The 23,821-nt window shown below is 41.9% G+C and overlaps 1 protein-coding gene across 4 annotated transcripts in view; it reads right to left on the bottom strand.

The window, feature by feature from the left end:
- Positions 1-23,821, bottom strand: part of LOC145346944 (serine/threonine-protein phosphatase 2A 55 kDa regulatory subunit B gamma isoform) — a 320,021-nt gene that overhangs the window by 79,663 nt on the left and 216,537 nt on the right. For all 4 annotated transcript variants that reach the window (XM_080194824.1, XM_080194843.1, XM_080194837.1 and 1 more), the window contains 3 exons: positions 21,448-21,545; positions 14,244-14,409; positions 9,649-9,761 (listed from right to left, as the gene is read on the bottom strand). In XM_080194824.1, the coding sequence (XP_080050950.1) occupies positions 9,649-9,761; positions 14,244-14,409; positions 21,448-21,545 (377 nt within the window). The remainder of the gene's footprint in view (positions 1-9,648; positions 9,762-14,243; positions 14,410-21,447; positions 21,546-23,821) is intronic.

Raw genomic sequence — 23,821 nt, 5'->3', positions numbered from 1 at the left:
AATATCAGGAAATACATTTCGGGGTCACATTCCCCCACTTGATGGATTGTGATGTTAGCGTACCTTTAAGAGATTTTTTTTAAACGTCATGATCTCGGCAGCTCTCACAGTCAGTGTTTTGCAGCCTACAGCTTTAGCTGATGTCATTATGTTGCCAAGCTGACTACAATGAGTCCTTTTATTGCTACTTAAGTGGCTAATATGGTGTTGTTAATATGTACTCTGGGATTATGATCCTATTTTATGATCCTGCATTGTTAGAAGAATGGTTATATGTTCTTAGACACATCATTTGTAGTTTAGAGCTGCAGGTTTTCATTTTAGAAGGGACAGCGAGCTAAAAAGAAGTGTTTTCTCTCTCTCCCCGTTGGTTTGAAAATTCTGTTCCTTTTCTGTAGGGTGAAAATCTGCTGTTGTTGGGGGCTGGACCAGAGTGTCTCCGGTGTTCTGGGAAGCTTCCTGGTCTTTAAATTGTTCTTAGTGAATTAAGACTGCGCGTTTTCAGTTCTCCAATTAAAGGACTCAATTTCCAGTATCACATGAGCATTAGTCTGTGCTGTGTTAAACCTGTGAAAAGGGTCTTTTGATTATGGGATTGGTTTGATTGGAACATTGTAGATATCTTTGCTAAGGGTTATACATTATAATTGTTTGTTTCTTGCTTATAATTGATAAAAATTCTTGCTAATTTTCTTACTATACATGTCAACTATATTCTTAAATAAACTATATTTGATACAAGCTCCCTAATGGGTCACTTGAATCATACCTGAAGTGAATCATATCATTCTTGTCCTGGCCAAATTCCAGGTGCAAAACTTAGAATGCAGGCGGGCTCCACGGAACGCTTGAGTTTCTAACCTGAACCATAACAATTGCAACAAAAGTTGCAACACTGAAAAGCATAGTGGGATATTAATCTGTCATGCCTTAAGCTGCAACCAAACTTAACAAGTCATCCAGGGCACCACTATAGGTAGAAAAAGACAAATAAAATGCAAAAAAGTGCAAGGGAATGAGTTCTGGATGCAACTTGTATTTACTTATAGGATGGGGTGGTTGTTGAGTGAGCGCTTTGGGCCATACCTGAAATAAACTTATATTTTCGACATTGCATTTGGCAATATTTGCCTTGCATTCTGTGATTCTTTTCCTGTCATGCATTTGCTGTCATTTTGCCATTGATTATTACCTGTTAAAATTCAGCTCAATAGTGTACTTTTATCAAATTGCACACGAGTCTGTGGTAATTTACCAGAGTTCGCTGGACTCTGGGACGGTTCCAGCAGATTGGAAAAAAGCAAATGTGATGCCACTGTTTAAAAAAAGGTAGACACAAAGCGGGTAACTATAGGCCAGTTAGCTCAACTTCTGTAGTGGGGAAAATGCTTGAATCTATCAAGGAAGAAATAGCGAGACATCGGAACAGAAATTGTCCATTGGGAAGACACAGCATGGGTTCATGAAAGACTGGTCATATTTAGCTAATTTATTGGAATTCTTAGAGGATATTACAAGTGCAGTGGACAACAGGGAACCCATGGATGTGGAGAAGGCGTTCGACAAGGTGCTGCACAGAAGGCTGCTGCATAAGATAATGGTGCACGGTGTTACAGGTTACGTATTAGCATGGATAGAAGATTGGTTAACTACCAGGAAGCAAAGTGTGGGGATAAATAGGTGTTTTATTGGCTGGCAATCAGGGACTTGAGGTGTGCCTCAGGGATCAGTGTTGAGACCACAATTGTTCACAATTTACATAGATGATTTGGAGTTGGGGACCAAGTATAGTGTGTCAAAGTTCGCAGATGAGTGGTTGAGCAAAGTGTGCAGAGGACACGGAATGTCTGCAAACGGATAGAGGTAGTTCGATTGGGCAAGGGTCTGGCAGATGGAGTTGGTTCACTGTCTGTGTGGAGTTTACACGTTCTCCCCGTGTCTGCGTGGGTTTGCTCCAGGTGCTCCCGTTTTGTCCCATAATCCAAAAATATGTGGATTAGGTGGATTGGCAATGCTAAATGTGCCCCATAGTGTCAGGGGGACCAGCTAGGGTAAATGCATGCAGTTATGGGGATAGGGCCTGAGAAGGAATGTGGTCGGTGCAGACATGATGGGCCAAATGGCCTCCTTCTGCACTGCAGTATCCTATGATTTAATGGTCATTTGTTGCTGACAGGACTTTTATTTCAGAAGCCACAGCCTGAAAGGAGAAATTCATCAACCCCAAAATCTCTTGCTCTAAATGCTGCTGGTTAGTAACTATGTATAAAGCACAGCACTTCCAGTTCCTCTCCTCCCAAATAGCTTTGCTACAAGGCAAACTACCCAGAAACATCTGTAAAGGAATTTATAATTGAAACAACACACATCACCTTCCAACAGAATCAATTACAATACGAGAGGGGACCATTTTACCTGAAGTGCCTCACTGACGGAGCTGTCCACTTTTGGTCCATTCTCATGCCCTTTCCCTGCAGCTTGCCGATGGTTTTTAAAAATTAATTTATCCACTTCCCTTCGTAAAGCTAAGTGTTTTTTGTGAGGATGTTTTTGTGTCCTAGAACCATACGTACATCCTGTTCACTACCTTTATTCAGAGAGAGTATGCATACTGTGGAATCCAATGGGGCAAGATGGCAATGTAATTACATGAGAACCTATGCAGTGTAGATACCCCACCTTCTTTTCAATTTTGCAGCTTCATGACCCGTGAGATGGGCTTCCATGTGAAGTGTCACATTTGAATGTTTAACATGCGGCTCAGCTAATGTCTTCGATCATTTAATCAAAATTAATTCCCTTCATGCTCGGGAAGGTGATTCTAATAACAATCTGCATGGGAGCTGTCATCATGGCCAAACTATGTAATAAAACAAAAGGGTTCTAACATTCCAGACAAAAACAAAATCTTAATTACAAAAATGACCATATGTTAAGATGTAGAGAAAGGAGCCTGCTGCATTGCATCCACACACTATGTTAAATAAAGAATCTTTAAAATGCACTTGATTTTATGTTTAGATCACGTCATGCCAAGAAGCCACAGATGACTTAACAATTACAAATATAAACTAGGTTAACTCTGTACCCCTCCTAACATGGAGTAGGCCCACAGGCCCAATATTCCCAAAAGCAGACTTGAACATATTGGGTGGCAAGCGTCCAGCAGGACAAAAAAAACCATAAAAACAACCTCGTTACAAGCAATACAAGAATGCTTCAGAGCAATTAGCATAATGGAAAGGCGTCGGGGAAACAGGAAAAATTAAAGGACAAAAACACATTTCACTTCACCCAGCAACTTCTGTTAAAATTATCACAATCAGCGATTCCAATTGGTAAATCAGCCTGAATATCAGTACATCGACAGAATGTGAAAAATAACTACATCCCCTCATCTATTCACCTCAACTACAAACAATTGTAAATAAATTCCATTCATTGTCATTTGTAGAAATAGAACATTCACAATTTTATTAAAACTATGTTTCCAGTTGCTCTTTTCTACATACCTTTCACACTTGTTAAAACACCCCAAGGTGCTTTATAAAGGGATCTAACAGGAGGCAACAGCACAACCACATTATAAAGTGAGAAGAACTATACCTGGCATAGCATGAGCTGGATAGCTCACACATATGCCCATTTGTACCTTGGATAATAATTTAATGCTCATCGATGCAAACATGCTTTGTCTATGCAGCAAATGTAAAATAGTTGCCTCTGATTCATTTGAATACAAGGTTACACGAACCTGAAAGATCAGCTCCTTTCTGCTACAGCGCCTGCCTAATGAATCTAGTGATGATTATGTCCCGTGAATGTGAAAATTGGAGTTACTGATATAAAACATGCTAACTAGATCACTAAATGTTACTGCAGTGGAGGGGGTGAAGTCTTCAGAAAGGATAATGTAGGAAGCTTTCAGCACCTGGCTGAGAAAATCCAGACTATCACCAAGAAGAAAACTTAATGTTGATCAGGAAGCTTTAACTAACACCCCTTTGGGAGTGTTTGAAAATTTGACATTTGCATTTTGACAAGGGGAACCCATTATGAATGCTTGGTTGAAGATCAAAAGCTTCAGAGCTACTTATCAACTTCTGACAAAGAATCTCCATGAGCTCTGGCAAACTAAGCCTGTTATGAATGCTTGGCTGAGTTTCAAAAGCTCCAGGGTCACATATCAAGTTCTGACAAGAGTCTTCACATAAAATATTGGCTTATCTTTACTTTCACATGAAATTTAACCCAACCCACTGTGCTGCAAATGTTTTGCTTTTAGTTAAGATTCACAAACATAGCACGTTTATTTCTTTTTGTAGGTGAATTATTCAGCTTTTGTCCACGAAGCCTTAAGCCACCATCCAAAAGCCGTAAAGCAGCTGAGCAGAATCAAGTGCATCATTTCACAAAGTCAACCTTCAGGTTATCCAGAAGAATTTGGATTCATCCAGAAGAGTTTGGATCCTCAAAAGATTAAACTCAAAGAAGGCACATTGAGAAAAAGAAGAGGGCTTCCTTTTTGTCAATAACCGTACCTATGGGCTTTACTACTTCGTAAATAATACCACGAGTTGGCATCTGAAAAGTACTATTTTGTCTCAATCTATGCTGGTGGCCTCTTGTAACTTGCACCAAATTTTACATCGGAGCAGCTTTGCTCACTCTCTCAGTATATCAAAAAAGAACAAAACGCATGACTGCCAGCATTTACTAATTGAGAATACAGTCGATAAAAATTCCCAAAGCTTCAAATATGACTGACTCGCTCTGTACCAGCCAGACATCCCATTAACACCTGCAGCATTCAGCTGCTGGCTGCCTTTGGATTACTTCACTTTCGAATCATCTTGATTAATAGGGACATCACTCAATCCCGGTTCACACTGCACTCCAGTACAGACACAATTAGCATTGGCTTGTCCAAGCTGTCTGTCTTTTTCTGACAGCTAAAAAGAATGAACAGCAGACAAATCCACCACAGGCCTACAGTTTTCTTCTGCCTCTGTCCAATGGTGAACAAAGGCAGGTTTTAGCTGAAAGGGGCCATTTTCTGTTTTGTTATTTAAAAACTACAGTCAAGAAAGATCTCAAACTAGAGGCACTAACTCTTGGTATGCACAGATCATATTTTAATTATGAACAGGAACAGTACATGACATGCAGGAAATCAGAGAGGAGACCGTAACAGTCAGGGGCATAGTGTCCAATTATGGGACATCATCAAGCAAGCAGACTGGATCCAGGAGGTAGACAGCAACACACTTAATTCCTGGATAGATAGTTCTTGCCTGAATTTAGCTGCTGCGTATCTACAGTTAAATTCAAAATGGTGGTCACAAATAAACAACGTTTTTATATTTCTGTCAACCTGCCTCCTTGGAAAGGTTTGGTCACCCACCTGTCATCCCACTTTCATGAAAAAATGGGAAGTTGGCAGGCTGGGGTCAGGATTGAGAGATTAACATTTTCATCTCCCACCCAATCCAAACATGCTAATTTTGTTGTTTTGTCGCTGTATTGACAAATATGTGCATTTTTACTACTTTGATTTGCAGGACATTTGGTGCAACTTGGAACAAAAAGGATTTTTTTTTCAGTTTGAATTAACTCTATTCTTCATACATCCCTGGGTATTGTTAAAAAAAAAATTATAGCGCAGCCCCATAATGAATGATTGGCCGAGTTTCAAAAACCCCAGAACTATTCATCTCAGAAAGGGGTTATGTTCATATTTTGATTGACTATTTTAAGAGGTTATTAAAGGATTATCCATGATGGATGTAGTTAGTGAAAGCTTTTGCAACAGATTGCCCACTTGAGGAAATTTACATCTTTTGAATGGGTTCTATGAATATGTAATTTTAATTATGAAGATGTGTTTGAGTATCGTATTAGATTGTTAGAAGTATATGTCTTTAAATTTCCATTTCAAAGACATAGCTCCTGAGGCCTATGTGGTGAGTGGTTACGGAGGGTACACATTAGGCATGGATGTGAAGGTTTGAGCGCCAGATGTTCTTTATTAAAGCAAAGCCAATGTCCCAATGAATGGAGGAGGGCATGCTAGTCTGCTGGCCAAGGCATTCACCCACCTCCATCGTTGTCTCAGGCCTGCCTCTGGAGATGCCCGACTCCATCCCCAGTATAAAATATGGAGGACTTTATAAAGGAGGTGCCTCTGCTGTGTTGGGAAATTTCCCAACTCACCCTTCCCACATCGTTGACAAGACTTTAGCCCGTAATGTTCCAAAATGTACATCAGGACCATCAGCATTATTACAGAGTTTGAGTCCTTATAAAAAGCTTCTCCCCAAAACATTAACCAATCATCCATCCAGATAATAATTAACCTGCTATACAACTGGCGCAACTGATTTGATCTGTACACTGCTCAGTCTCCATTTATGAGCATTTATGCCAATAATTAATTTAAGCTCAAATCCTGGTGTCTATAATGTCTTGTATCCAGCTAAAAGGCCTATGTGCTTTTAACCATGCCTACTTTAATGATAGGGAGGCGATGGCCTAGTGGTATTAATCCAGAAATTCAGCTAATCTTCTGGGGACCTGGGTTCATATCCTGCTACGGTAGATGATGGAATTTGAATTCAATAATAAAAAAAAATCTGGAATTAAGAACCTATTGACGATCATGAAGCCATTGTCAATTGTCAGAGAAACACATCCGGTTCACTAATGTTCTTTAGGGGAGGAAATCTACTGGTTGAGGACTCTGGGTCTGAACTCATAGGCGTTCAGAAGGATGAGGAGGAATCTTATTGAAGTTTACAGGGTACTGCGAGGCCTGGACAGAATGGGCGTGGACAGGATGTTTCCACTAGTAGGAAAAATTAGAAGCAGAGGGCACAACCTCAGGCTAAAGGGACCATCCTTTAAAGCAGAGATGAAGGGGAATTTCTTCAGCCAGAGACCGGTGAATCTGTGGAACTCTTTGCCACAGAAGGCTGTGGAGGCCAGGTCATAGAGTGTCTTTTAAGGCAGAGATAATAGGTTCTTGATTAATAAGGAGAACAGGGATTATGGGAAAAAGCAGGAAAATGGGGATGAGAAAAATATCAGCCATGATTGAATGGCAGAGCAGACTCGATGGACCGAATGGCCCAATTCTGCTCCTGTGTCTTATGGTCCTTATCCGGTCTCCAAAGCCACAGCAACGTGGTTGACTCTCAACTTCCCTCTGAACAAGGGCAACTAGGGATGGGCAATAAATGCTGACCAGCCAGCGACGCCCATATCCCATGACTGAATAAAAAAGATTATAATTATTTTAACCCCTTGATGTAGTCCCTGATCTGCCTATTCTTCTCTTGACACAGGTAGAAGCAAGAACATTCATCAGCCCAACGTGTAAAATATCAAAAAATGAACACAATTAACAAGTGCAAGACTTGATGTACTTTCCATCTCTCCCTCACTAATACTGTGAAACTTTTATCGATTATTTTGTGAATTATGAGACTTATATTTGGTTTTGAAAGATTGAGCTCATTCTGCGAACTGAGATGCATAGAAACAGATTCAAAGAAAGACACTGCCATTAATTCCCCAAGTTACCAAGACAAATTGTTTTATCTAAGGCATGGACTTACGATTATAAGAGTATAAGAAACAGGATCAAGAAGAGGCCATTCAGCCCATCAAACCTGCTATCAGTAAGATCACAGCTGATCTGATTGGAGCCGTAACTCCACTTTCTTGCTTTTCTTCCATTACCCTGGACTCCTGTGTAGACCTGAGCTCATTCCATCTTAAATGAGACCCCCCCAATTTCTAAACTGTCACTCGTAGTTCTGGATTCCTCCACGAGTTCACAAGTTCATGAGATATTGGAGCAGAATTGGACCATTCAGCCCATTGGGTTCGCACCGCCATTCCATCATGGCTGATACTTTCCTCACCCTCATTTTCGTGCCTTCTTCCCATAACTCTTCAACCCATTACCGATTAAAGGTCTTGATACTGAGGGGAAGCACTGTCTTAATATCTACCCTGTCATGCACCCCCTCAGAATCTTATTATTTCAATAAGACCAAATCTAATTCTTCTGCAGTCTAAAACGGGTACAAGCTCAGCCATTTCATTAAGTATTGAAATTTTGTTTGCCGAGTTCAAACAAGATTTATATAAATGCTCTTTAATACACTTGTCTTGCCATGCACATTCCAAACAAAAACCTTACATCATAATGGAATTTCCCTAAAATGTCGCACAAAGCCTGCTGGTAACATTTTAAAATTTTTATCTAACCTCTCTGGAAGGAACGTTGATTGGATTTATATCGTCTTGCTATGAAGTTAGAATCCATTCTCCCAGGGTTAACTCCCAGAGAGTCAAGCACTCCAAAACGTTGTTCGAGGCAAATTACTTCTTACACCAACCAGCGCAGGATTGGATATTACTGCAAGGTGCATTACTCTGAGACAACAGGAGGCCATAGCACCTTTATTATTGGAAAGCTTTGCAGTCAGGGACATCCAGCAATACAATATGGTTGCCTCAGTTCCCAGATAAAATGTACAAGATACTCGTTCAAGGTAAGCTGTTTGATTGACAGCTCAGTGAGCAATACTTCGACAGAGAGCTGAGGAAAGTCTCAGGGGTCAATCATTTGTATCAGAGTACGGCTGCCTCTGTTTCCCTCCGCCCCTGCAGCACACGCGTCTGTTGAACACTCAGTGTTCCACGTCTTCAAGATAATTGCTAGTGGGTTCAGAGGTTGCTGACTTGTTAAATGAGCAAAGAGCAAGTTGCATTATTTCGTATTTTCCATGATACAGGGGATAACAAGCCATTGATTGAATTCTCATGATGAAAACTATATTAGACTCACTCACACATAACAAGCCAGCATGTTAATTGGCAATTGGCTCTCTCTCATTGGCATGTTTTTGATCTACTGGCCAAAAAATAGGGGAAACTTATAGTTTGCAATAAGCACAAAGGGTTTATTCTTATAGGGGCTATTACTATTATTACCTTCAGGCCATGGTATTGGTAACATGCAGGCAAAGCAATCATCAGGGATGCAAGGGCTCCTTGTGGGGCAGACAATGAAACTGACGGTATGACAGATAAAGCAGATCCGAAATTCTTAACAACCACCAATTTTAATAAAAGAAAAAGAGGGTTTCTACACAACCTCTTTTTGGATGTCACATTGCTTTAAATTTTAGATTTTATACATATACATCTCTTGTTGTTTTCTGGACATTCACAGTACATTTTCTCAAGAATAGTTCCTAGTAACATGTTTGGACTTGATTTCTAAGCTTGGTTCTGTGCCTTTATCATGGAGTACGTGCGGTCAATTTGCTGGTGATACGTGTATGCTTTTCAAATCAAACTCACCCAATAAGATATCCCACAGCACGTGGACTGCAGCGGTTCAAGGCGGCAGCTCACCACCACCTTCTCAATGGCAACTAGGGAATGAATGCTGGCCAGCCAGCGACACCCATGTCCCACGAATGAATAAAAAAATGGTTTCTATATAACTGAAGATATTGGTGGGGGCTTTCTCCCCTAACCCATCTGCTCCAAGCTTTTCAATCATAACACAGAATGCATCATCACTGTCATTTGTTTGCCCGCCCAAGTTCAATGATGAAGGTCTCCACTTACCTGCAGCACTGTAACTGTAGATAGATCCTTCATTCTGCCTTCTTCATCTTTAAGGTTATAACCTTCTGGCCTCTTGTCCCTTTCACTGACTTTCCATAACTTAATAGTTTTATCTGCAAGAATGACGGATGATATGTTGTATCAGCTTCAAGCAATACATCTTTGAGTGAAATAATACTGATAGCCTTGAAAAAATAAACGCACTGTACAGTTATTTCTTTTCACAAGTGCATCACTTTCTTTAAACTTGTGAATCAAATGACCTATTCTAACTGCTGTTAGTTATCTGTGTGACGCAGTGAATCATTCACAGGTCAGAATAAACACACCTAGGGCAACAGTTTGAATGCCAACTGAAAGTTGGTGAGCAGGTCTTGAAATTCCTGCTGCCAGCCACCATGCCATTTACTGCCACAATACTGCCTCTGAGCCATTGTTAAAGGAGGCAGGTCAGGAACCCGGGCGGATAACCAACTGAGGGTATTGATCCCCTCTCCCTCTTCAACTGGAGATTTTGACTGGTAGGCAGGCTCTTTACAGCAGGTGCGGGCGCACATAGTGTTTGAGATGCACGAGAGCGCGTGTGCAAGCGCAGCGAGTGTGAGAGATGTGAGTGTGTGTCTAAGAGGAGTGCTAGTATGAGTGAATGAGTGTGTGTATAAGCAATGTGTGTGTGTGTGTGTGTGTGTGTGTGTGTGTGTGTGTGTGTGTGAGAGAGACAGAGAGAGTGTGAGTGAGAGACAGAGACAGAGAGCGCGAGTGAGAGTTTGTGTGCATGTGTGCAGGATGCGCGTGCAGGTGTGAGAGTGAGTTTGTGTACGTGTACATGAGCATTTTGTGTACGTGTACATGAGCATTTTGTGTACGTGTACATGAGCATTTTGTGTACGTGTACATGAGCATTTTGTGTACGTGTACATGAGCATTTTGTGTCTATCTCTGTGTGCACACACGTGAGGATTTATGTTTGTTTTGAAATCATTCAAGTCCTTTCGATGGCCATATGACAAATACATTCATTTTTGTTCTCCCCACTTGAATAGCTCCATGCCCCCTGGTCAATTTGCTCATTCGCCTTTCACTCATCCACATATGCTGCAAGAACCTCAAACCTGTTGGACGATTACAATTGCTGAGGTTTCTCCTGGGATCCATGTATCAGCCTCTCTTACAGTCACACCCTCCTGTTCCTGACCACGAACCAAATTTGAAGTACCTTGCGTAAGAGATGTGACTGCCCCCTGGAACGCTGTTCAGGTAACATTCCCCCTCCCTGGTGCTTAAAGATGGCTGAAGCTTGAACTCCAGCGCATCAATTGGTACACAATTTCCGGCAAGCTGCAGACACTTATTGCAGACATGGTAGCGGTGGATCACCCAAGTACCTGCCTGTCCTATATGTGACAGTTGCAACACATCACCTGTCCTGCCATCTTAGCTTTGTAATAAACTACTTAGATTTCAATATCAGAATATCAACAATTATCCCTAGTTATTTTACTCAGTATGATTAGTTAAGCTGTAAATTTAATGAGATACTTAGATCTCCCACATAAAGCAAACTTTCATCAGCCATTAAACAGAGACTGAAGGGCTGGGTTCTCCACTCACTTGCCTGTACACTTGTTCCACCATATTGGTTTTCCATTCACTTGTTTTTTTTTTGCCAGTCACTTCTATTCCCCAAAAGGCTACCCCTGTTTAAAACATCTTTTAAATTTTGCTAAATGGTTGACATGATGTTTCTTCAAAAGCATAGTCAAATCCATTGCAAGAAAAAATTCAATTTTGAGCAGGCCATTCCTTGCTGTTGGAAAATTCTAAATTTCTACCAGATCATGTCATAACATGGTGGCACAGTGGTTAGCACTGCTGCCTCATAGTGCCAGGGACTGGCACATTCTGCACGTGTCTGCATAGGTTTCTTCTAGGTGCTCCAGTTTCTTCCCACAGTCCAAAAGATGTGCTGGTTAGGTGCATTGGCCATGCTAAAATTCTCACTCAGCATACCCGAACAGATGCCAGATTGTGGCAACTAGGGGATTTTCACAGTAGCTTCATTGCAGTTGAATGTAACCCTACTTGTGACAATAATAAACCAAACTTTAAGTCAATGGTAATCTCCACACCCAATTCAGTTGTCAACTCAAAACTGGTTATTATATAGCCTTATTTAGAACAATAACTAACAATCTGTATTTGATGCCACATAATGGGCGGCAGGTAGCACAGTGGTTAGCACGACTGCTTCACAGCTCCAGGGACCTGGGTTCGAATCCAGCTCAGGTCACAGTCTGTGTGAGGTTTGCACATTCTCCCTGTATCTGTGTGGGTTTCCTCCGGTTTCCCCCCCACAGTCCAAAGACGTGCAGGCTAGGTTGATTGGCCATGGTAAACTGCCCCTTAGTGTCTCGGGATACATAGTTTAGAGGGATTAGTGGGAAAATATGTAGGGATCTGGGGATAGGGATTGTGGTTGGTGCAGACTCGATGGGCCGAACAGTCTCTTCCTGTGCTGTAAGATTCTATGAATTCATTCTTCACATCCTACTAATTCCAGGGACAATGAATGAGTGAGTGAAAAATATGAACCAGTTTCAGTTTTTTTTGACAGGACCATTTATCAAATGCCAAACTTTGATTACTATCCCAGAGCAGAGTAGCTTTGAATAATGGTCCAATAACCTTTAATAACATCATTAAACCTTTGCAGAAAAAAAACAAATTGCATTTTAAAAAAATACTTGCAGCCAGGATAATTAAGAGGTGTAGCTGTTTATTCCTCATGGGTTATGACATTCACATTCCTTCTTTAACACACAGCTTATTTATGAATACGAGAGCAGTTGGAAAATAACTAGTGAGCCTTTGTAATTCGTCCAATTGCAATATCCATGTTGCTAAATCTGCTCAAAAAGTCAGCTCTATCATCCAGATTGATAACAGAAGTTCACTCACTGAAAACATTTATTTTTGAGCTCGTGTTACCACCTGTCAATTCCTCCTCTATGCCAGTCACACATTATGCCTCAACCATTTGCCTTGGTTACAGTACAAGGCAGCTTCAGCTTAACAGCATCCCCACAAATGCTGTGTTGCTCCCCAGATGACTCACAAGAAAGTGTAATTAACTGTTCCCCAGCTAATTTATTGAGCTCAGCCCCCACATAACCACTGACAAAATGCTTCAGAATAATCCTCAGCTCCAGAGCCTTTTGAGGCTATGGTGGAATTTAATTGAGATGATGGGAGCCTGCACCATTGTCTCGGGAGCCAGCAAGAGTCCCTTCTCATCTCTTTTCAGGAAGGCCCACTGTATTAAGTGTCACTCAGGCTAAAGAAATCTCAGGTAGAAATAATGATTGGCGCAAGGAAACTCTCACACATGGAACTTATTCAGACTCCATACTCAAGTGCCCGATACCACTGAAACCAAGAAGTTAATACATCAAAGCTGAAAAATGTAATCGAGCCACTTAATTGATTTATTAGGCGAGATTGCTTGTGGAGGTCACAAGCCTGCAATCATAAACCTTCCTGGATTTTTTTTGTGTGGACACAGTAAGAAGTCTGACAACACCACATTTAAAAACCTGGTGCTGTCAGACTTCTTACTGTTTCTTTTGTGTGACCAGAGGTGTAAACAGGTTTGTTTTTGTACTGGGTGTCGAAAGAATCTCTCTAATGATATTCAGGTTAGGTGGGTTGACCATGGTAAATTGTCCCTTAGCATCCAAAGATGTGTTGGTTAGGTGGAATGGCCGTGGTAAATTGCCCCTTAGTGTCCAAAGATATGTAGGTTAGATGGATTAATCATGGCAAATGCACAGGAGATTGGAGGGTGAGCCTAGGTAAGATGCCCTTTCAGAGAGTTGGTGTAAACTCAATGGGTTGAATGGCTTCCTTCTGCACTGTAGGGATTCCACGATTACATGAAAGTCAGATCTTTAACCACTTCACAACCATACCCAAGATATAAACATTTTAATATAAAATAGCCATAACACAGAAATAAAAGAAAACTGAAAAATGTTCAACCTAACTTATTGCACAATCCTTCAAAACGTAACATTCAATTTCTGGAATGCTCAGTCTTTTGCAAATCATTTTTGTGTCTCCAATGTGCATTAATACAACAGCATTCCCCCTCCTTCATGTACCGTGTCCGAAGAGAGTGTTGGTGACCACGGATTTACTCTGTATGGGTCCATGATAATGCTTGGGGAAGTACAGCAGTGGTTTGCTTCGGCTTTACCAGGAAACCCTCCCGTTCTTACCATCTGCCATCAGGCATATTGTATTGGGTTAGCTCTGTTTGATCACATTATGACTGCACGCTATGGACCGTGGCCATGCAAATCCTGAAGTTGGACCTGGGGCTTCTGGCCCAGAGGTAGGGACACCACCACTGTGCCACAAGAACGCCCTACAGCAAGCATTAGCAATAAATATCTAAAAGCGCTTCAAAAAGAAAAGAGAGTGAGATGACCACAGTGATGTATGAGTTGATGGAGTGCTGCGAGGGGGAGGGTTATGAATGAAAGCACGGATGGAGATAAGTTTTCAGGAGGAAGCAAGAGTTTGAATTTACTCACCATTGGTGGAGAGGAGAAAGTGGGCTGCATTCTGTTGAGGCAGCCACCGGATCTTATTAATTTTTTCTTCTATTTCCAAGCTTTTTAGGTAATCGAACTCAGGCTCATGACTCTGGAAGGTGCTGTAAACATTGTATTCACCTTGATGGTGAGGCTGGCTTTTTGTCTAAAATTAAAAGGAGGGAAATAAAGGGTTAATTTTAAAGCTGCAGATGAATGGACTGGCGTGGTGAGCAGGGAAACCATACTGTCAAAAGGTTTTGGGAAACATAGGATTGCCTTCTTTAAACCGTGGAACCAAATCAGAGTGACCTTTGAGAGAGTCAGATGCATTATTAAAATTGCCTACACTGTATATTGGTCAAACATTAGAAACCTGTAGTTTATTTACTACGGGAGGATTTGTTTGCCCCCGCTATCTGGTGAGTCTGGAGTTGAACAATGCAAACCAAAAGATTTGTTCTGACCACTGGTCATTGCTATTTAGCTCAGATAGCTGCTCGGGTCTCGACCATTGCCTCCGAGTAAGGGCAAAGAGCTAAACAAGCCAAATTAGCTAATTCTCAAACCCACAAACATTATCCTTCCCTTTCTGTTGGAATAGCGCATTGAGTAGGTTCACGTGATTTTCTACATTGACAAAATAGAGGCCAATATTACTCTCAATATTCAACGGGACAGGACATCAAAACATACACAAGTAACCATGCAGCTCTGTCCCAGCGAGATGTCCATCCTCCAGGAGGGGAAGGGGGAATAGTATAGAGACATTTGGGCCATAACTTTCTCAGAGTGACAATCAGTGTCAGGTTGACACTCTGCACCCACTTACTTTCACTAAAATTCTGAAGTGCCAGTCTTGCCTGACCTTTCTGCCTCAGGCCGGTTGGGATTCAAGCAGCACAGTACATCCCGAGCTCCAGCATAGAAATCCAAAAAGAAGTGGAGTGACAAGTCAGCTGTCAGATCGGGTGGGTGGGTGGGATGGGGGTGTAAATAGAGATGAGGGGGTTGGACTATGAGGAGAGACTAAATAGACTGGGTCTGTACTAGTTGGAGTTTAAAAGGATGAGGGGGGATCTTATAGAGATGTATAAGATAATGAAAGGGATGGATAGGATAGAGGTAGAGAGATTCTTCCCGCTCAAAGGACAACAGGACTAGAGGGCACAGCCTCAAGATAAGGCTGGGGGGGAGGGGGGGGAGCGGTTTAGAACGGAGTTGAGGAGGAACTTCTTCACTCAAAGGGTGGTGAATCTCTGGAATTCTCAGCCCGTTGAAGTGGTGGAGGCTGCCTCGCTAAATATGTTTAAGACACGGGTAGATAGGTTTTTGGTAGGCAAGGGGATTAAGGGTTATGGGGAGAAAGCAGGAAAGTGGAACTGAGCCACTTCAGATCAGCCATGATCTTATCGAATGGCGGGGCAGGCTCGAAGGGCTAGATGGCCTACTCCTGCTCCTATTTCTTATGTAAATGGGTCCAGCTGATCAGAGTGAGGTATCCCATGTGGGTGATGGGGTCAGGGATGCGGAATACTGTGGAGACAGGGTGGTCCCTGGAGTATTTGCGTGTATAGATGTGTGCGCACGCACGCCTATGTATGCATGTGGGTGAGGGGGGCAGGGCGGGGGGGGGGGGGGGGGGGGGGGGAGGTGTCTGGATCTTTAAAATAGCCATGTTGAATTTAGAAGAGCTTTTAATTTTTTTCTCTATCAATCACTTTTGGAGTAAATTGAACCATCCAAAGTTAGTGATTTAAATCATTTCGTTGAATGGTTCCCAGTGTAGCGTAGTTGTCCAGGGGAAGTTAGCACATCTGAACAATTGCTGTGTAAACGCTTACCTGGGAACTCCCCAAAGGCATTTTCCAATGCATCTCTGGGGTACGTCCCCAGCTCCCGAATCTGACACTGAGAAGCCAGGAAGTCAGGGGACATTGTTCACAGCAAGTATCTGCTGATTCAAATGGATCTGCTAAATGATAACTTTAGCTACATGAGAATACAATGCTTGATTTTTAAGCTGCTGTGACGGCCCATGTGCTTTTTTGAAAAATGTTAGAAATTGGGATTCTTTGAAAGTGAATTTATAATAAAGCAACTGACTTCCAGTAAACGATCATATGATTAGCTTGCCTGGGAGATAAACAATACAAGAGCAGGGTCAACCAGGAATTAATTATAGGAATGAGTAGATTGTGGGTGTAATTCTATTTCAAGCAGGGTATTTTTTTTTAAAGTTTATATAAAGCTTAGACCAAGCTGCAGCGAATTAAACATCTCTTGCAAGAAGGATACAGCTAAAACCTTGTGTTGACGAACAGTTTAAAATGTTTCTTAACTGAAGAACTCTTAATTGTGATTTGGACTCCTAGTATAGTAAAGCTAAAGGAAGTGTGAGCTAAAGAAAGTGTGAGCAACAGCAAGTGTGAGAGAGAACACTCAAAAGCAATTCAGATTTAGATGCAAGACTCCAAAGTTAAAGATAATAGAAACAAGAGGGTTCTGATCCAAGGTAGCTTAGCTTAAGAAGCTGTATTAAATGCCGACAACTGTGGAGTGGTTGGAGGACAGTTGAAGGAAGGGTGGCACAGTGGTTGGTACTGCTGCCTCACACCACCAGGGACACGGGTTCAGTTCCTTCCTTGAGTGACTGTCTGTGTGGAGTTTGCACCTTCTCCCTGTGTCAGCATGTGTTTCCCCTAGATGCTCTGGTTTCCTCCCACAGTCCAAAGATGTGCCAGTTAGATGGATTGGCCATGCTAAGTTGCCGCTGACTGGTGGATGAGCAGGGTAAATGCGTGGGGTTTCAGGGACATGGCCTGGGTGGGGTGCCGTGTCGGAGGGTCAGAGCAGGCCTGACGTACTGAATAGTCTCCTTCTGCAATGTGGGGAAAATATGATTCTATGAACAACCCTGCTGGAAGTAAGTGGAAGACCAAAGAAATCTCAATCCATATACAGAAGTTGGAAAATGTCTTCCGAAATAGTGGTTAAACTTCCAATTTCTGTTAAATATCTGATTTGAGTGATGGGGGTGCAAGACTAATAGGTGTGGCAGGAAATGAGATTTAAGCAGTTTGATTTCGACTATAAATAACTTGAGTTCATTGTGCTTTTAACACCTTTAGCATAACTGACTATTTAAGAGAGAATGTAGTTACTAGGGTTCACATTCTTTGATTCTGGGTGTAGGAAAACTCTTTTGTCTTGAACAGTGGATCTTGAGGCTTCATTCTTTTAGTAAATATTGGATTTTCAGATTATCAAAAAAAAAGTAAACATATTACAAGTGGGTCCCTACAAAGGTCATAGCACCAATGTAGAATAATGTCCCCAAAATTGTTGGTTGCAGGCAGAAGGAGGGGGAAACCCACAGAAATCATGAACCACAACTGTTGAAACACTGAATTCTGCACTGGAAAAATAAATCCAACCACAATTTTTTATTTGTTCCTTTTTCAATTAAAGGAACAGTATTGTTCATTTCTAAACCAGATTAAAATATCATCAGCAACATCAGTATAAACAGGAAACAGTCTTGTAGTCTAGACATGCCAATATTTCTGTCCATCGTGAATGTCTTGTTACCCTTAACCAACAGACCTGTTAGTTTGGAAACTTGTAATTTTGTAATTACAAAGAGCAAAGCAAAATATAGCACAGGAACAGGCCCTTCGGCCCTCCAAGCCCATGCTGATCATGGTGCCCTAAATAAACTAAAAACAACTTTCTGCCCTTAATCGGTCCATATCCCTCTATTCCTTCCCACATACCCATTCTGAGGCCTCTTAAATATTGTTCGTGTGCCTGTTCCATCACTCCTCTGACAGAATGTTCCAGACACCCACCACTCTCTGCGTGAAAAACTTCCCTTAAACTTGCCTCCTCTCACCTTGAACTTGTGCCCTCTTGTAATTGACACTTCCACCCTGGGAAAAAGCCTCTGACTATCCATCCTATCCATGCCTCTCATAATTTTGTAGACCTCTGTCTTTCCAGTGAAAACAATCCTAGTTTATTCAACCTGTCCTTATAGTCAATGCCCTCAAGACCAGGCAACATCTTGGCGAACCTTCTTTGTACTCTCTCCAAAGATTCCATGTCCTTCTGGTAGCGTGGCGACCAGAACTGTACTCAATACACTGTGGCCTAACAAAGATTTTATATAGCTGCAACATGCTTTCCCAACTCTTGTACTCAATGCCTCAGCTGATGAAAGCAAACATACCATGTGTCTTCTTAATCAGTCACAAAAACCCAGCCTACAGGTGCAGCAGGTGGTCAGGAAGGCGAATGGGATGCTGGTCTTCATAGCGAGGGGGATTGAATATAAAAGTAGGGAGGTCTTGCTGCAACTGTACAGGGCACTGGTGAGGCCACAGCTGGAGTACTGTGTGTAGTTTTGGTCGCCGCACTTACGCAAGGATATTTTGGCCTTGGAGGGAGTGCAGAGGAGGTTTACTAGGCTGATACCGGAGTTGAGGGGGTTGAGCTATGAGGAGAGGCTGAATAAATTAGGCTTGTACTTGTTAGCGTTTAGAAGAATGAGGGGAGATCTCATTGAGACGTATAAGATGATGAATGGGATGGATAGGATAGAGGTGGAAAGGCTCTTCCCGCTCAGAAAGGACAGTAGGATTAGAGGGCACAGCCTCAAGATAAAGGGGGGGCGGTTTAGAACGGAGTTGAGGAGGAACTTCTTCACTCAAAGGGTGGTGAATCTCTGGAATTCTCTGCCCGTTGAAGTGGTGGAGGCTGCCTCGCTAAATATTTTTAGGACGCGGGTTGATAGGTTTTTGACAGGCAAGGGGATTAAGGGTCATGGGGAGAGGGCGGGAATGTGGAACTGAGACACGACAGATCAGCCATGACCTTATTGAATGGCGGGGCAGGCTCGAGGGGCTAGATGGCCTACTCCTGCTCCTATTTCTTATGTTCAACTTGTTGCCACTTTTAAGGAACTGTGAACCTGTGCGCCCAGATCCCTCTGTATGTTAACATTCCTAATGGTTCTTCCAATTACAGGAAAAATCACACCTAAATTTGATCCTCCAAAATTCATCACCTCGCGTCTGTCTGGATTAAACTCCAGCTGCCAGTTCTGTGCCCAAGTCTCCAATCTATCTGTATCCTGTTGTATCCTCTGACAAGCCTTGGCACTATCAGCAATGCCACAAATCTTAATGTCATCTGCAAATTTACTACTCAGACCACCCACATTTTCCTCCAATCATTTAGATATACCACAAACAACAGAGGTCCCAGCACTGACCCCTGTGGAACACCACTTGCTACAGATCTCCATTCTGAAAAACACCCTTCCACCGCTACTCTCTGCCTTCTATGACCAAGCCAGTTCTGTATCCATCTAACCAGCCTACACTGTAACACCTGATTTTCTTTATGCCAGCCTGCCATGTGCAACCTTGTCAAAAGCCTTAATAAAGTAGGAGTGGGGAGGAGGCTAGGGGCAGGATCTTCCAGCCATGCACATCCAAAAACCAGAAAATCCTGCCCGACATCAACAGACCTTTGGACAATTCCTGCCCCGCTTGCTGTGGTTCCCGTGAAGGGCGGGTTGGGAAGATGCCCCCCTTTGCAAACAACAATTACTTCCTTACAGAATATATTTTGTCCAACTCCATAGTAGGCAACAATGATAATACATTTTAATTCTCAAATTAGGAACTCCAGAAGAAACGTGTGGGTGAAAAGTGGGAGTTGCGCAATGCTAGTAATTGATACAGGATATATCAGGTTTCCCTCAAAATGCCACAGACTACAGTAACATAACATAACATAACATATTCTTCCTGTGCTCTTCCACTTCTGCATCATCAGTAGAGAGCAGCTCAGATGTGCAGGGCTGGTTACAGGCACAGAACATGTGCAATGGGCTGTGCAAGTGTCCTATGAAAGGAAGGGTAAAGTTCAGTTGACAGTTCTGCAGAACAAATTTTAGTAGTGGAAAATAAATTGTACTTGGCAAAATTGTCACTGCATCGTATTTCCCACCACTCCTGCATTGTGGAGGAAGGGCTTTGAACAAAATAAGTTGTATTATCCTTGAAAAAAAAAACTGCAAGAATGTGAGTATTGTATTCACAATATTTATAAAGCACTTGAGTGTCACTGTCATTCCAGATAACAATCTGATTCTTTACGTATGCTCCAGTCACAGAATGAAACCAGTGATATTTTTGTTCAGCAACACCATCGCTTGTCCTTAACATGCAGTTATTCACTGTTTTTATTTGGGAGACACTTGTCTTTTGTATCAGAACACTTTGATACACAATAATGCATTGTTGGGTAACACAAGCTCAAAGTGCCAACTCTTTAAATCTCTAAAATTTGGGAAAGTGAGTGGCTGCTCAATAACCAGGAAACAACTCATCTATCCCATTCACTTAAATCAAAGGCAAGTACTACAGATACAGGAAATATGAAATAAAACAGAAAATGGTGGATAAACTCTACAGGTCTGGCAGCGTCTGTGGAGAGAGTAACATAATTAACAATTCGAGTCCATATCACCCTTCTACAAAAGGTTCACGTGGACTCAGAACATTAAGGAGGACATTTGGCCCATCGAGCCTGCACTAACAATCCCTCCCAAGCCCTATCCCCATAACCCCACATATTTACCCTGCTAATTCCCCTGACCGATGACCAATCAACCTAATCCGCAAATCTTTGGACCGTGGGAGTAAACCGGAGCACTCAGAGGAAATCCACGCAGACGTGGGGAGAACGTGCAAACTCTACACAGACAGTGACCCAAGCCGGGAATTGAATTTGTGTCGCTGTCAGGCAGCAGAGCTAACCATGGTGCCACCATACCACCCACATGTGGCACCATATCATTTATACTCTACCGTCTCCACCAGCGAAGATGGACAATATGGCGCTCAGTTAAATCTCCATTCATGGGGGCGGCATTGGAAAATCCCTCCACCAACTGTTTCTCTCTCTCCACAGATGCTGCCAGACCTGCTGAGTTTATCCAACATTTTCTGTTTTAATTCCATTCCGTTTCCTGGTTAGAGAAACAAAACTTTTCTACTGAGTGAGGAAGTTCAACAGACATTTAAAATAACAGCGAGATGGCAAGAGAGAGCTAAGAATGCAGAGTTCCCACAATAGCAAAATTACAAGAAGGTCTTGTCACTCAGCAATATCACAACTCCGCAACACTTACCTCTTGTTCTCTCTGAAATATAACAACTCGACCCCCCTTGTCCCCCGTTGCCAGTAATTCTCCAGTGTGGTTGAACTCTACAGTGGAAATTATATCAGCTGAAAGAGAAAGATGGAAACAAAGATAAAGTTTAAGATGAAACTAAACTAGGAATACAAGAGCCGCAGAGCTTTACAGCACAGGAAGAGGCCCTTCAGCCCATCGCGTCTGAGTCAGAGTAGGTAAATTCACTCATTTTGCCCTACCAGTGAGGAACTGCCTTTGAAGTGTATGCAACTCACAGAATACTCCTACAGTTCATGAAAAACAGTAACTTCTCCAGTCAGGAGTGCTTGGATCAGTCACTTCTGGATTTTGGAATTTCCTGGATTATAAAATGATGCTATAGTGCCTAACTACAAGTGTGTGAACTGGAAAATACAACAAATGTAAGCATAAAACACTGATAAAACATTATAAAGCAGTAGTAAGAATTGTTTTACTTATCTAAATACCATAACTTCTATGATTTTTTTCTCTCAATGTATTGTATTAAGATGATGCCATGAGTTGCTTGGGTTACAATGTTGTTATAAAGGAACTTAAAACAGGGTTATTTCTTATTTTGATATTGTTACAATTATGAGCCTTAAAAGATTATAATATTTTGGGACTGTAAATTTAAGAGTAAATGGCAGGGTCTTATGCTGACAGCAGAACTAGGCAGTATGATGGGTAGAGATCAAAGGACTGCTTAGATTGTTTGCCTGAGCAGAAGGTGCAATGTATCTATACTTGGAGAAAATGGCTAGAAGGCTTTTAATTTACCATGGATAGGTTCTGAAAGCCCCAAAGTTGTGGCAAAAGTACTGGGTTGTAAACAGTTGTGCTGTGAGCTGTCCATTTACTTCTAAGATGAAAAATGGTTTGGGGACCAAGCGGAGATAATTTCTACCAAGATAAAAGGATAATGTGTTTCACACTGACACGCAGAAGAGGACAAAGGAAACCATTTTTTGAGATCAGGTTACAGGCTTCCCTACAAATCAACGAATATCTCAGATAGACAGCAGGCTTGAGCGGTCAGCAAAAGGAAGAAGCCACTTTGTTTTGCAAGTTACCAGGAGATTCACCCTGGCATGTCCAAGGGGGAAGAAGAACGTTCAGATCCTACATTTACCAGTGCTGCCTGAAAAATCAAACATTACTACATGGCAAAATGGGGCAACAAAAGCCAGTTTGAAGCTGGTACCAACTGTAGGCTGTTTGCAAAAAAGATTGTAACTCCGAGGAGGGCGCAATGAATGATAGGTTTACAAGGGAAATGTCACTTTTGGTAGTTTAAAGTACACATTGCCTACAAAAAGAAAATAATGTTTAGTGAATAGTGTTTTCACTCATTTGTTACAGTAAAGCTTCGTAACATGAAATCTTGTTATTCTTTCACCTAATAACTTGGAAGCGGTGATACAAACTTCTAGTTATCAGTTTCCATGGACATTGCAACAAATTAAGGATATTCTGTTGAAACAAGAACATAACATTTGATGCAAGGGCAATTAGAATCCAGAGAGATAGTTTATCCCTAAATTGCAGTTTATAAGATTGGCAGAAAAGGTGGTAAGCCTGAGGATTGGGATCAATCCTCAGTAAGGTGTACGGGTTGGGTGGATTGGCCGTGGTAAATTGCTTTAGTGTCAGGAGAATTAGTAGGGTAAATACATAGGATTACAGGAGTAGGCCTGGGTGGGGCTGTTGTTGGTGCAGTGTTGATGGGCCAAAGAGTCTCCTTCTTCACTGTAGGGCTCTATGATTCAATGAAATAAGAATCCAGCAAAGGAGGACCAAGAAATGGATGAAAGATGAGAATATGAATTGCAAGCTAGCGAGAAACATAAACACAGATTGTAAAAAAGTATTTCAGTAAGTGAAAAGGAAAAGATCAGGTAGGAGAAATGTCGGTCCATATTGGGCGAAGACAAGAGAATTTATAATGGAAAATAGGGAAATGGCAGTGAAACTAAAACATTATGGGATGTCTGCATTTCTGGCTGGCCCATCCTAAATTGTCCTTGAACTGAGTGGCTTGCAAAGCCATTTCAAACTCAACCACATTGTTGTGGATTTGGAGTCATATGTTGGCCAGACCAGGTGAGGATGGCAGATTTTCCTCCCTAAAAAGGACATTAGTGAACCAGATGGATTTTTATGACAACCAACAATGCTTCATGGATTTTTAATCACATTCCAACTTCAACTTCACATTTGCTGGGCAGGATTTGACCCAGGAGCTCAAAGTTTACCCTGGATCACTAGTCCAGTGACAATATCACTATGCCACCGTCTCCTTATTTTGCATCTGCCTTCACGGAGAAAGATAAAGAAAGTCTCTCAG

This window comes from Carcharhinus amblyrhynchos, chromosome 1 (assembly GCF_965287045.1).
Source record: "Carcharhinus amblyrhynchos chromosome 1, sCarAmb.v2.hapA, whole genome shotgun sequence".
Taxonomy (NCBI): domain Eukaryota; kingdom Metazoa; phylum Chordata; class Chondrichthyes; order Carcharhiniformes; family Carcharhinidae; genus Carcharhinus; species Carcharhinus amblyrhynchos.
The sequence above is the reverse complement of the archived record's forward strand: the minus strand, read 5'-3'. Positions and strand labels throughout refer to the sequence as shown.